The sequence below is a fragment of the Elephantulus edwardii genome, unplaced genomic scaffold (genome assembly GCF_000299155.1).
Source record: "Elephantulus edwardii isolate Elephantulus edwardi_28Jun2011 unplaced genomic scaffold, EleEdw1.0 scaffold00163, whole genome shotgun sequence".
NCBI lineage: Eukaryota > Metazoa > Chordata > Mammalia > Macroscelidea > Macroscelididae > Elephantulus > Elephantulus edwardii.
Window position 1 is genome coordinate 2,105,396 of NW_006399913.1, and position 15,741 is coordinate 2,121,136.

Genomic DNA, 15,741 nt, shown 5'->3' on the forward strand with positions numbered 1-15,741 from the left:
CTCTCCAAGGACTGATCCTGCCTTGCAACATGTCCAAAGTATGTCAGATGAAGCTTCAGAATCCTTACCTCCAAGGAGCAGCCTGGCTTCTCTCTCTCTCTCTGATGAACTTTTTTTTCTCCTAGCAGTACATGGTATATTCAGTACTCTTCTCCAGCACCACAGCTCAAAGATATCTACTCTCCTCCAATCATCCCTAGTCATTGTCCAACTCTCTGACACATAGCAAGTACTTGCAAAGACTATGGCTTGTATAAGGTGCACCTTAGTCTCTAGACTGACATCATTACTCTTCAGTACTTTGGAAAGGTCTTTGACAGCAAACTTCCCCAGTGCAATTTATCTTTTAATTTACTGGCTGCTGGTACCATGAGTGTTGATTGCAAAGCCAAGCAAACTGAAGTTGTCAATAATCTCAATCTCAGTCTCTTCACCATGACGCTGCCAGGTGGCCCAGTGGTGGGAATCTTCCTTTTCTTTCTTTTTTTAATTAATTTTCATGAAAGTTTATAGAGACTTTGGATTTTCATCCATTCATTATTGCACTTTTCTCCCTGACCACCCCTCCCCCCAATTCATTCTTCTCTTTGAAAAGTAAGATAAAAATTCTTTTATTGTTATACAATCCCCCGTACACAAATTTTAAAACATCTAATGGACTGCAGCCTTCAATATGAATTGAAGCTCAGCGTCAAGAAATAAGATTCTCTTATACCTTTGTTTTCTTCATGTTGAGCTTCAATCTGTATAGAAGGCTGTAGTCCATTTGTTGTTGATGTTGTTATGTGCCATCGAGTGTCTTGTGACTCATAGCAACCCTATGTACAACAGCCCTAAACTCTGGTCTGTCCTGTGCCAATCACACTGTCTCTGACACTCCCATCCCAATTATCCCAGTCACTGAATCAATCCACCTCATAGAGGGCCTTCCCCTCCTGCACTGTCCCTCCACCCTCCCAAGCATGATGTCCTTCTCCAAGGACCGGTCTCTCCTCACAACATGTCCAAAATATGTTAGATGGAGCCTCAGAAACCTTGCCTCCAAGGAGCCACCTGGTTTAACTCTTTCCAGGACAAATCTGTTTGTTTTCCTAGCAGTCCATGGTATTCTCAATACTAGCCCTGAGAAAGCTGGTCGGTCTTGCTGGAAAAACCCACGTGCATTCATTGTGTTGGTGTTAGCCTCTGCACACCTATTCTGAAGACATCTGGAGTCCCTTCTGTACACATCTGATGCATTCAAATTAGTAAGTGGTTGGCTGAATGTGTTTCTCTCTCTACAATACTGATGTAGTCCATTAGCTCTTTTAAAAATTTGTTTGTGTATGAAGGTGTATGCCCATACATTGCTTAAAATGTTTATTTATTAGTAACTAATGATAAATTGAGTGGAGGGACATCGCAGGAGAGGAAGACCCTTGATGAGACAGATTGATTCTGTGATTGGGGTGGTGGGAATGAGTGTGTCAGAGATGGTGAGGTTGGCACAGGATAGAGCAGAGTTTAGGGCTCTTGCACATAGGGTCACTGTGAGTTGCAGGCGACTTGACGGCACATAACAACAATAATAAATTATTAATTTGATTAATTAATAAAGATTAATTTTATAAAACACAATGCATGGGAATGATCATAACATAGTGTGAATGAACGGATGCGTGAAACATAATATATAAAAAAGAAATACAATGCATACAAATTTTGTATGCAAACAAATGTCCTATGCTATATATTTGAAATGAAACTCTTCCTGAGGTCTGGCTAATTCTGCCATGAAAATCTTGTACAATCAGATTATTGAATAACCCATGACTTTGTCCTTCATGCAACTGGTTCCCTGAAAGAGATCATAAGACATCCTTGAAAAGCCTTGAGGCAGGCAGAGTCCTGAATAATCACAGAGGCCTTTCTCCCTGCTTTCTTGAAATGTCATGGCCACCCTGAGCGTTATCAAAGGAGAGCACTGTTTGCATCATGCATTTTTTAAAAAAGGAAAGAAATTTAAAGTTCATTTAGGAAAATGGAAGTTCATCTGTGGGTTGAGTGTGTCATATGAAGGGTAGTGTATAATTTTCTTTCATTGACTGGATAACTGTGGAAAAAACCACTTGTGTGGTATGCCCATGTACGAAGAAGTGTTTTAGGGCTGTCATGTGCGGATCCTGATGGCATGCTCTTCTTTTCAGTGCACACTGGACCCACACAAGCACAGTGCACACGTAACCAACGAGACTCGTCAGTTCCCTAGGACAACGGAGTCTTGACCTTCGTTCATTTTCACTAAAAGCTTGGGGCCTTCTTACACCTTGCATTGCTAATGTCACTGTGAATATGACTGAGAAAATAATCTGGAGCTCAAAGTGAAATGTAAATTCAGATGGTTCTTGAAAGTATGTCTACTCGGATATTCTTTAATACAGCCCTTTTTCAGCATTTCATGTTCTGCAAGGAAAGGTTAAATACACTTGTTAAATACACATGTAACATTGTTTTATGTAAAATTATTTTCACTATGGAACTCTGATGGCATAATCTGTAGGGTGTGTTGCACTGCTGACCGAAAGGGTGTGTGTTTTTCTCATGCTTTGAATCGAGTGAGTGGCTCCTTGAAAGACGTACAGTTTTCTCTCATGCAAATTAAATTTTAGAAACTCAAAGGAGAGTCAGAAATGAGTCAATTCCGACTTGATGGTAATAATTTTAACTTAGAATAAAAATATTTTGGCTAGTTATATATCAAAGGGATCTTTTAAAGAAAACTATACACTCCTACATTAGCTACTGCTTTCAGAAACCACTAGTAAACAGAACTAGAAGTAATGAGATTTTATCCACAGTTTTTATCTGTGATACCTGTAATTTTGGCACCAAAAACTCTGGTCTGCATTTCTGAGTTCAGCACATGTCATAATGTCTTTTATATTTTTTTTAACATGCAAAGGGAAAAGGATAGAAAACCCAAATACCAAATTATTCCAAAATGCCATGACAAATGCTTTAGATCGATTAATTATGTTCACGTACATGACCACTATTCGAGGTTGATATAATTATTCTTTCAGGTAAGAATGACCATGCTTAGAGAGCGAGTTATTAAGAAACTCGTTATTTCCAATATTTAATTATAAAATTAAGCATCAGAGCAAAACAGATCTCCAAATTTCTATTCTCGTCCTTTTTTCTTTTTTTCTTTCTTTAAAAGAACAGAGAGCATTCATTGTCTAATAGATTGTAGACTGCTTAGTGGTAGTGATTTAGTTCATTGTATTCCTGCCATTGGATTCAGCGGCTGGCACTAACACAATAGATGTCCAATAAATAACTGTTGTATTGAATTGAATGAGTCATTCTTGGTACATGACCTTGAAGGAGATTGTATAAGACTGATTCAGTAGTTGAGGGCATTTAATAGGGGAAAATGAGAATTGGCTGTGGATCCAAACAGGTTAGGTCTGAATCCTAGATTTCTGAACTGTTTCTTTTTTAATATAATTTTTATATAAATTAATAAGTAAACTATTTAGACTCTCCAAGACTTACTTTTCTTATCTGAAATAGGGGGACAATAACTGTACCTGGCTGATATTGTATAAATCACATCTCGGATGGTTAGCAAACATACATTACATGTTAACTATTACTATTCCTCACAGTTGGAGTTGCTGTTGTTGTTAGGTATCATCGACTGTGCTACAACTCTTAGGGACATATGAACAGTAGCTCTGAACGTTGCCCTATCCTGTGCTATCCTCATGATCTCTGTCTGGCATTTTCAAGTCTATTGTTACAGTCACTACATCAGTTCTTCTTGTTGAGAATCTTCCTCTCTTTCTCTGGTACTCTGCCTTTCCCAGCACAGTGTCTTTTTCCAAGTACTGGACAAGCCTTATAAGTCATCCAAAGTGTGGGAGACCGTGTTTCATTATCCATACCTCTAAGGAGCACCTTGGTTGCACTTTCTCCAAGACAAGTTTGTTTGTTCTTTTGGCAGACCGTGGGATAGTCAGTACTTTTCTCCATCGTCATGGTTCAAAAACATTGATTTGTCTTCTGCCATTCTTATTTATGTCCAACTTTCAGATGCATAGGAAGCAATTAAAAATAATGTCTTGGAACACAAGTGCTCTAATGTTAATCGTAGTTGGAACAGGACACCATTTAAAGATGCTATATAATTTGTAATATGTTATGTTTATAATGTATCATGTTAAAATGTAAACTTCATGGTTACAGAGTATCTCAGTTTTAATCATTATCATTTAACAGTATCTCTACTGTTTAAATTGATATTGTCAAATAGACTTTTCTGGGATGATGGAAATATTGTATATTGACACTGTCTAGTAACCACATTTGATTTCTAAGCATTTGAAATATGCTTAGATAGTGTGACCAAGCAAATTAATTATGAACTATTTATTTTAAATTAATTTAAAATTAAATTGAAAAAAACTGTGTGGCTAGTGGATAATACACTAAGCAACAGCTGTCTAGAATATTATATGTTGTTCAGATGGGTCTCTATGCATGTTTGTTAAATTATTAAATTCCCTTCTGAACATAAAAAAAATTAAAACAATCTGCATAATGTGTAGGTAGATAACACATTAAAGAGTAGCAAAGAATCACTTTACTGTGTAATTTATCTATCCTAGAGACCTTGGGGGTTCCAATCTGTGCTTGAGTTTGCAGCTGTGATATGTGGTTGGTTTGTGGTTTTTTTGTTTGTTTATTTGTTTTTTAAATTTTTTTTTGTGACAGGTCAAGAAAGATTTGGAAATATGACCAGGGTCTATTACCGAGAAGCTATGGGTGCATTTATTGTCTTTGATGTCACCAGGCCAGCCACATTTGAAGCAGTAACAAAGTGGAAAAGTGATTTGGACTCAAAGTTAACTCTCCCTAATGGCAAACCGGTTTCAGCAGTTCTGTTGGCCAACAAATGTGATCAGGGGAAAGATGTACTCCTGAACAATGGCCTGAAGATGGACCAGTTCTGCAAGGAGCATGGTTTTGTAGGATGGTTTGAAACATCAGCAAAGGTAATGTCACCTGAAAAAATAAAGCATTGTAGGTAAATTCACAAAGAATATAATCATCTTCACATGTGGTTGGTGATTTATATTTATGAAATTACAATAAGCTTTTACTGTCTCCTTGATTTCTATGATCAAGACAATGAAATGGTCAGGAGAGGAATTAAGGGAGCCATGTATCTTGAACATGGTCACTTTGAAAAGATTCCATGATTACTTTGGGTTATTGAGTGTTTAGTATATATGCTAAAAGTAATTTACCTGTATTTCCTCCTTCAGTCCTCACAATCACTCTGTTAGGTAAGTATGATTGTTGTTAGCCACTGTCCAGTCACTCCTGATTCACAGCAGCTCAATGCACAACAGAACTAAGTCAACATAATCCTGGCCATTCCCTTGATGAACTGTTGTGATCAGTGAACTGAAGAATGAACTGTTGAGATCAATATGGTTTTCCTGGACTAATTTTCAGAAGTAGAATCTCAGGCCTCCTTCCTAGTTCATTTTAGCCTAAAAGCTATTTCAGGAGAAACTTGTCCAACAGCAGAGCAACATACAAGTTCCCACTGACAAATGGGTGATGGCAGTATTGAGGTGCCTTGGCCATTAATCAGGTCCTTTTTCCAGCACGGGACATGAGAATTCTGCCATTGACCCATCAAAGTCCTCATGAGTATGATTCTTTTTGTTGCTATGAGCCATCAAGTTGGGACCAACTCATAGCAGGCGCTCCAGCAGGTTTTCAGAGGTTGTAAATTGCATGGGAGGAGGCTGACTCTCTTTCTCTCCTAAGGCAGCTGGTGGATTTGAATTGTGTGCCTTTGGGTTAACAACACAACTTACTTACCAGGCTATCAGAGATCCGTATATTGTTGTTATTGTTATTATCTATCAAGTTGACCATGACCTTCAGTGATCCTTTGAACAATGTCTCTGAACTTTGCTCTATTCTCACCCAGCCTCACCATTTCTGACACACTTGACTGTGAAGCCACAGTCAATGTGTCAGTCTGTCTCATCCAGAATCTTCCTCTCCCTCACTGACATCCTCTCCAAGGACTGATCCCTCCTGAAAACGTATCCAAGGTATGTAAGGTGGAGCTTCAAAAATCCTTGCCTCCTAGGAACAACCTGGTTGGTAAACACGACTCCTTACTCACTAGGCCACTAGAGCTCCCTATGAGTATCACTATTAGTTCCATTTTATCAAAATAAAAGATAGGCTTCAGATTGGTGTTCAGTACCTTATTCATGGATGTATTCGTTTATTCCATTAATAAACTGGTAAAATACTCATGTACCAGGGATTCTATTTTGTTCTCTAGGTAGAAAGATAATCAGAACACAGAATTACCACATGGAGAATATTCATGAAGGTGTGTGAGAAAGCTCACAAGTTAAAAAATGAAGAATATGATACTGCTGGTGCTGCTGCTCTGCTGTGGCAACAGAGTAGCAAGAGGGATGTAGAGGCAAGGCCTGCAGCTGAAGGACTTGGGGTGGCAATTTTTTTCTCTAGTACTTTTTGGTTTTGTTAATATTTTATTTTCTCATTATCAGAAAAACAACTCCTTTTGGAATAATTTGAAAATCTCAAACCAACACCAATAACAAAAGGAAAAACAAATATTAAATATGAAGGAAATTAAAACAATTTGAAATATTATAAGCAGGATTAACATTGTTTTTATACTTTTCTGATATCATAAAATTATATTCTTCATAACATTTGATATACACATTTTTCCACTTTTATTGATTTACAGACAATAAATACTAAATGTGTGTAGCACTGTGTTAGCTGGGATTCAGCTGGTGATGATATAATCGCTGTCTTTGCCCTTGGGAATTCAGATGTAGTCCTTATTGTGAGCATCTGTGCCCATCATTAGAGAACTAAGTTATAAAAACAGTGCATGCAGCATGGAGCCATTGTGTCTGACATTCACCAACTCCACGAGGAGATATAATCCCCCTTCATAACACCCACAGCACAAAACTGATTCCTATGAGATTAGACATGTCTCCACGCTCTGGTACTTACTTCTAGAATTCTAATACTACTGTCCTTCCCATGGTTCTCACTGATGGGTTATTGGGTCTGCTAATCTGATGCAATGGCCACACAGAGCTCACAGACAATACTAAGTACTATGGTGTAGATTAGGGAAGAAACAGGTTGCAATTCAGTTAGGACAGATTCTTAGATATGCTGTCAGGCACTCTGACCTCATTGAGTCCTATACTTTGGGCCAGCACTACACAGCTATTTATTTAACAGTTTCCCCCCACCCTGACCCCACCAGCCCTCTAGTAATCCTGGGTGAAGGTCTCCAAGTCTGAATCTTGGGGGCCTCAATTCCAATTCAGGTCTGTCTCCTCTCTATCTCTGGCTCTCTGTGGCTGCTACTACACATCTCACTCTATTTTGTATAGGAATGTTGGACCCAGAAGAATGCCCCACACTCTGCTTCATTCTTCATGGTAGTGGGGTTCCCATTTTCTGCCTCTGGACCTGCTCCATTTAAGTCTAACCTTAATGGAAAGACTGACCAATCCACTTTTAGTAGTTCACACACCTGGTTTGCATGTTCCCACCCAAAAGGTGCTATTTACTTAGTTCACATCACTAGCATAGTTCTCCTCAGGGATGTGGCAAAAGTGAAAGCCAAGAGCTAGGTCAGCCATTTTAAATAACAGACCTATCACATAACACAGGTGAAAACATAACAAGAATGGCTACTTCTGAAGGGTTTTATGATGGAGCAGAGCATGATTGTACTTCCTCTGAGGACTGTGGGATGATAGATTGAAAGGAGCGATTCTAGGACAGAGTGATAAAATAATTAAGTGCAGCTCAGGAAGACAAAGTGAAGTGTTATAATGAAATGTGCAAAGAGCTAGCATGGGCAAATCAAAGGGGCTGAATTTGTCCAGCATTTATAAAGCTGAGGGAACTAAAGAACAAATTCCAGCCTCAAGTTGCCATACTTAAGGATACTATGGACAGAATATTGAATGATTCAGGAGCCATCAAAAGAAGATGGAAGGAGTACACAGAGTCACTGTACCAAATAGAATTGACAGACACAGAAGAATTTCATGAAACAACATATGATCAAGAGGCAAGAGTGAAAGAAGGAGGAAGTCTAAGCTACGCTGAAGGAATTGTAAAATACAAGACTCCAGGAACTGATGGAATACCAACTGACATATTTCAACACAGAGATGCTGTTCTGGACATGCTCACCAGGCTGTACCAAGAAATCTGGAGGACAACCACCTGGCCAACTGACTGGAAGAGAACTATATTTATTTCCATCCCAAAAAATGGTCATCTAACGGAGTATGGCAATTATTGAACAATATTATTAATATCACCCAAAAGCAAAATCCTGCTGAAGATTATTCAAAAGTGACTGGAGAAGTACCAGAAATACAGGCTGGATTTATAAGAGGCTGTGGCTCTAGGGGCATCATTGACCATGTCAGATGGATCTTGGCTGAAAGCAGAGAGTACTAGAGGAATGTCTACCTGTGTTTCTTTGATTATGCAAAGGCATCTGACCGTAGATCACCACAAATTGTGGCTAACCTTGAGGAGAATGGTAATCCCAGAACACTTGATGGAACTCACGTGAAACTATTACATTTGGATGAGAAGGCAGTCATCAGTACAGAGCAAGGAAACAGCATGTGGTTCAAAATCAGAAAAGTGCATCAGTAATGTGTCCTGTGTCCATAACTTTTCAATCTGCATGCATAAGAGATCATTTGAGCAGCTAGATTTTATGAGACAGAATGCGGCATCAGGCTTGGAGGAAAAGTCATCGACAACCTGTGTGTGTTATGCAGATGACACAACCTTACTTGCTGAAACTGAGGAGGGCCTGAAACATTTGCTGCATAAGGTCAAGGACTGTAGTTTACAACATGGATTGAAGTTCAAACTCAAGAAAATGAAAATTCTCACAACTGGGCCAATTGACAGCATCATGATAGATAAAGAACAGATTGAGATTGTTAACAGTTTCAGCCTGCTCTGTCCACAATCTTGGCACCAGCAGTCAGAAAAACAAAATTGCATTAGGAAAATCTGCTGTCATCAACCTCTCCAGATTGCTGAGTAGCAAGGATATCAGTCTAGAGTCTAAGATGGATCCAGGCCATGGTCTTCACCATTACTTATGAAGTACTTACTCCATCAGAGTGAGTAATGCATTCTAATTACTCAGAATAATTACATACTCCATCAGAGAGCTGGACAGTGACCAAGGATGACAGAAGAATAATTGATGCCTTTGAGTTGTGGTGCTGGAGAAGAACATACCATGGATTACCAAGAGAATTAATAGGTCTAGCCTAGACAAAGTGATACCAAGCTGCTCCTTGGAGGCAAGAATTTTGAGACTCTGTCTTGCATACTTCGAACATGTAGCCAGGAGGGACCAGTCTTTGGTTAAAGATATCATGCTTGGAATGTTGAGGAGAGGAAGATCCTGGAGGAAGTGGATTGACACATAACTGGTAGGAGTTTCAGAGACAGAGAGACTGGCTCAGGATAGAGTAGTTCAGAGCTATTGGACATATGGTTGCTATGAGTCTTAGTCAACTCGATGATGATACATAACAGAAACAATGTTTTTGTTGGAAACATCAAAGACTTGAACTATAGTAATAGCTATGAGCATTGGAAAGACAACACGGACCTGAGTATATCCTTACACGCAGAAGCCAACAGTCGTATGCAACTGGCTGACTTAAGAAGTAATGGAGAGAGAGCAAAAAAGGTGAGGGGCTGCTGCCTTTCCTGTCTTAGCTGGAATGTTCTTGTTTTGGCCATTCTATTGAGAGGCCCTGTGTTGCCTTTTTCATTCTTGTACCACTAGGTCTTAGATTTGGAAAATTGTTACTCCTCCCTTGTCCTTCTTGTCGTGCCCAGTGATCCAGTGTGGTTTTTCACCTTCATTTTTTGTTTTTAAATCCTTTCTTTCCTCTATTTCTTAGACTTAGTCCTTTGATTAATTTCCTAATTCTTAGCTGACATTATACCTTTTTGATCTACACGTTTGAAGGTCATATAAGAAAACAGATTATTGTTGTTAGATGCTATAAAGTTGACTTTGACTTAAAGCAACCTTATGAGCATCATATCTGAACCTTGTCCTATCCTGCACAATCCTCACCAGCTTTAAGATATTTAAACCCATTGTTACTGTGTCAATCCATCTGCTGTTGAAGACTATCTTTCTCTGGCATCCCACCTTTCCCAGCATGCTGCCTTTTTCTAAGGACTGGCCCCTCCTGACAACATGCCCACAGTATGCAAAATTAAATTTCACCTCTAATGAAAGTAAGGTATATAGGTGGATCAAAAATCATAGTTATGGTTAAGTTACAGAGATTTAAGAGAGAGGATATTGTTATAGTCTGGTTATCTTGGATGTTAGTCTTAGTTTTTAATTCTTTTTACTTCATAACGTGACTGGATGAACATATTCTATTTCTCCTTTAGCCTCCACATCACATTCAGTTTCGTTTCACAGCTCTTGCATGTTCTTTCCAGTAATTTCTTTCTAAGAGATTCACTTTCTGACTCAGAAGCCTCTAGGGACAGAGGTAAATGAATAGGGTTTTGGAAAAATCTTATCTCAGTTGATTACTTTATATCTCAAGGGGAAAGTAGACTGAGTTATCCACAGTTATATAAGAAGTGGAATCTTCCATTTTTCATTCAATTTACAAATATTTTTTAACACCTATTTCATGCCTGGCAAGTGGTCTAGATTCTGGGACTATATGCCTGTATATAAAACAGATAGAATCCAGCATTCATTAGATCTGAAAACATAACTAAAATATGTAGTGTGTTAGAAAGTGATAAGGACAAAAAAAGAAAAAGACACCTAGAAATTTGTTGGGAGAATTGAAGTTGGTTGTGGGTCAAAGGACACTTTAGATATATTTTATCACTGCACTTTGACTTTCATTTGTCAATTATCAATTGTTGTAGAGCCAAACTCAGCTGTTTAAGGTACACCATTTAACAGTTGTGACCCCATTGACAGGTGTCAACTACACCACTGGGTGGGTTACTAAGCAGTAATCTTGACAAGAACCAGGGGTTTTCACCCAAGAAGACAACTTCTGTTTTACATCCCAAGCTTCTTGCATAAGGGCATAATACTCATTCATTTAAGGCCTGACTAACCCATGGTACTTGTATATTCAATTTCTAATTCTCAAAGCTCCTGAAAGTGTAAAGTTTGAAGAGAAGGTTCAAAGGTGGGACATTTCTTAAGCTGAGGTGCACTGAAATTCTAATGTAATCAAGAAGACACAAAGTTGCATCGTAATAAGTAGATCCACATTCAGCACTTCTCTTACCTCCATATATACTGCTCCTAAAGGTGTCCTTCCATATTTTTCCGTATTAAACAATGATTTATTTTGCTAGGTTAGTATTCAAAGTCAGCACTTAAGAATTTAAGAATTTGTAAGTTGGAATGTCAAAGTATTCAGAAAGTTTTCTTAAAGAACAGTTTAAAACCAATATATGATAGGGTATTATGGTTATCACAAGAGTCCCGAATTAAGGTTACATGGTAGAGTGTACTAGGGGCTGTGGGGGAGTGGGGTGCAGGGGAATTGTATACCAATGAAAGAATTTTACTTTTCAAAGAAAGGAACAAACTGGGGGTGGGGAGGGGTGGGCAGGGAGAAAAGTGCAACAATGAATGAATGGGAATCCAAAATCTCTGTAAATATTCATTAAAATTAATAAAAGAAAATTTAAAAACAAAACAAACAAACAAAAAAAAAGAATTTTGGTAAAGCTTTCCTTACTTTCCAAGTATAGTATTACAACACTTTCAAATCAGAATCCCAACTCAAACTAGCTCTCAAAAGATACTTAGACCAACTGGAAGCATGTATATTGCTTAAAATTTATTCTTTGACTAAAGAATATATTGGGGATTAGAGGACAATTCCTATAGAAATCTTTCGTCTAAATGTGAATCTACTTACAACCGAGGCTTCTTGAATGATATCATTTTTCTGGAAACAACATCTGATTTCCTTCTTCTTTCTGAGATTTCTAATCAATCAATGATCATAATTTCTGCTTTGTCCCCGTGGCCACATTCTGTGGAAATATTGTGTGTATCACCATCTTTTTAACCATCTATTAAGCTGAACCAGGCAAGGCTGATGTGAAGCCTATAACCAAGACCACGTCCTTTTTGTTGCTGCTGACTTCACTGCAAAGGGGAATATCCTCTCTTGCTCTTCAGTCTTCTTGTGTAACTTTCCATGAGAGTATTTATGCTTAATGCTGCTGCTGAACCAGTCATGGCAACCCTGACACACTGGGAAACAAAACAAAACCAAAAACCGAAACTAGACAGCCATAGAATCAATTCTTCTTCACAGTGATCCTTCTCACAGTGACCCTGTATTGGGTTTACATAGCTTTCCATCTTCACAGGACACTGCCCATAAGTCTACCATGGAGCTGCTGGAAAATTCAGACTGCCAGAGATACACAAGCTTTTGGCTAACAACACACTATCTTCAGAGAACTGAAAATTATATGTATATTGAAATCTCTGATTTCTCGCATCATCTCTTCTGATATTAGAAGCAAAGAAAAAAAAATCCCAAAAGAAAAACAGTCTTCCTTGAGTCAGGTCTTCTTTGGTCATACACCTTTATGTACTTCTCTTTCAGCCTTTTTAATGTACTTGACTTCTTACTGTTTTAGTTGCTGAGGAGTTGATTCTGACTTATTGACAGGAAATGTATAGTAGTTACAATGGCTATGCTGTTGTTATGTGTTGTCAGGTCAGAAACAGCTCAGGGCTATCATCTATCAATGGGCTTTCAGAGGCTGCAAATCTCACAAGTGGAGATTGCCTAGCTTTCTCCCTTGAAGTAGCTGGTGAATTTGAACTGCTTGCCTTTGTGTTGGCAGCACAACTCTTTATTCCCTGTGCTACAAGACTTACTTGGCTCAGAATTTTTCTGGTTAAAACCCGCTGTCCCAACATAATAACACTGTTTTCCCTGGTTTGTAATTTAAATTTACACTGGTCACTGTGAGAGTGAAGGCTTTTTGTTACTTACTCTCTCCATCATAACTTTTTAAGTTGTAGTTAAATTATAATAATAGTTATTTTGTGTGTGCTTATGCTCAGGTATAATGTGAGTTGGTGATTTTTTTTTTCTTTTTTTTTTTCAATTAACGGCTGTCTTACTGTTTCCTGGCAAAAGAGACATCAGTTTGCAGTGCCAAATGTGCTTGGCTGTGTTAAACAGTTAACAAAATAGTGAACACATTTAGGAAGTGCTGCTCTAGAATTCTCTTGTAAGGGGCAATTTTTTTGTGTTTTATTGAGTTTAGGGAGCTATTTTTAGTCTATTATTTTTAGTTGCTCTGCAAGCTGAAATATAGAGCTGTTAAGAACTGGCAGGCTTTTTGGAAGCTGTTTGAAGAATAGCTTCACACACCATTCTTTTTTATAGGCTTCTGGAATATATTCCATGAGAGTTATTATGTATTTATTTTAACTGGGAATGCATACTTAATTGAATTGAGCATGTATGATTATTCTGACTCATTTTTAAATGAATTTAATATAGGACATACTTTTTAAATAGGGTAGTAGACCATCTCTAATTATTTTCATTTTCTACATGTCAAATCATGAAAAAATTCTTTTTTTTAAACGAAAGTTTTATTTATACTGGTTTACTTATGTTCATATACATTGTTTTTTACACCAGATCTTTCCCCTTTCCTTTACCCACCCTTCCCCCTACACATCAAATTATGCTGCCCTATGATTACCCCCTCCCCTTTTCCTCCCTCTCTGCTCCTCCCTCCCTTCAAGGATCTTCGTACAAGTTCTACAATAATGGTTTCATACAGTTTTTGTCCTTATGGGACTGAGTTAGTTCACTTAGCATAATGCTTTCCAGTCCCTCCCAAGTTATGTAATAATTTACAAAATCATTCTTCCTGTGTGCTGCTTAGTATTCCATTGTGTAAAATCCATTAGATTGGGGGGGGGGCTTTGGGCTGTTTCTATCTTCTTGCAATGGTTAAAAACGCTGCTATGAACATTGGTTTACAAGTCTCTGTTTAAGCCTCAGTTCTCATTTTCTCAAGGTAAATTCCAAGCAGTGAAATAGCTGGGTCATATGGAATTTCTGTGATCATCTTTTTGTTCAGCCAAACTTCCAACGTGACTCTACAATCCCTCCAACAATGTAAAACACTTCTTATCTCATCACATCCTCTCCAACATGTATTACTTGCTGCTCTGCTAAATTATGCCACATTACTTGGATAAAATAGTATCTCATTATGGTTTTGCTTTGTGTCTCTCTTATTGTCAGTGCTTTAGAGCAGTTCTTTATGTGTCTGTTGGCCATCCAGATGTCCTCATCTGTGAAAATTCTTTCCATGTCTTTTGTCCATTTTGTAATTGAATTATCAGTCTTTTTGTTTTGGAGGCCCAAGAGTATTCTGTAAGCTTCTGTGGTGAGGCTCTTGTCTGAGCTGGTGTTGCCACATGTTTGTTCCCAGTCAGTAGGTTTTCTTTTCACTCTGTTGGAGAATGTTTTTGTTGAGTACAGCAATTTAATCTTTACAAGGTCCCATTCATCAATTTTATCGTCTTGATATTATGCATTTCTGGCTATATTTGGCAATCTCTTTTATACCATAGACTAAGCCTTCTAAACTTGATCCTAGTTTGTCTCTTATGAACTTTATGACTTAGGGCTTTACTCCCAGGTCTCTGACCCACCTTGTATTATTTTTTGTGTGTTGTGTGAGATGTGGATCCTGTTTCAGCTTTCTCTGATTAGCAGTGCAGTTTTGCTATACCATTTGTTGAAGAGGTTGTCATTCCCCAATATGATAGGTTTTATTTTCTTGTCAAATACCAGTTGGCCGTGGATATATAGATAGATCCATTTCTGGGTTCTCAATTTTATTGCATTGATCTATGTGCCTGTCATCATATCAGTACCATGCCTTGAGGTCTGGGAATACAATGCCTCTCATTTCATTTTTGTTTTTCAGAAGTGCTTTGCTTATTTGGGGTCTCTTTCCTCTACAAATAACCTTGACAATGTCCCTTTCAATCTCTTTGAAAAATGAGATTTTTATTGGGATTGTGTTGTGCTGAACATGCAGATTGCTTTTTGTAGGACTGTCATTTTCACAATATTGAGTCTTCCTGTCCCTGAACAGAGAACGTTTTTTCATTTATTAAGGTCTATTATTGTACCTCGGATAACAGCAGAAGAAGGCGTCTTCCAGGCGTCTTCCAGGCATCTTCCAGGCATCTTCCAGGCATCTTCCAGGCGTCTTCCAGGCGTCTTCCAGGTCAGACACAGCGAAACCTGGCCAGAGAGGGAGGGAGAAGGCGGCACTGGGCAAAGTCACCTCGGATAACAGCAGAAGAAGGCGTCTTCCTGGTGTCTTCCAGGTCAGACACAGCGAAACCCGACCAGAGAGGGAGGGAGAAGGCGTCACTGGGCAACGTCACCTCGGATAACAGCAAAAGGAGGCCAGAAAATAAAACATAATCTACACAAGAGTTCTACAGGACACGTCAACTTCCCTTGGAGACAGTACAACTAAACTTAAGAGACACTGGTCAAAAGAAAAATGTCAGCAGTCGACGTTTTT

General features: G+C 38.4%; 1 protein-coding gene across 1 annotated transcript in view; it reads left to right on the top strand.

The window, feature by feature from the left end:
* RAB38 (RAB38, member RAS oncogene family) overlaps positions 1–15,741 on the top strand; it is an 82,924-nt gene that overhangs the window by 20,175 nt on the left and 47,008 nt on the right. Inside the window, exon 2 of the mRNA XM_006895251.1 lies at positions 4,762–5,042. Within this exon, the coding sequence (XP_006895313.1) occupies positions 4,762–5,042 (281 nt within the window). The remainder of the gene's footprint in view (positions 1–4,761; positions 5,043–15,741) is intronic.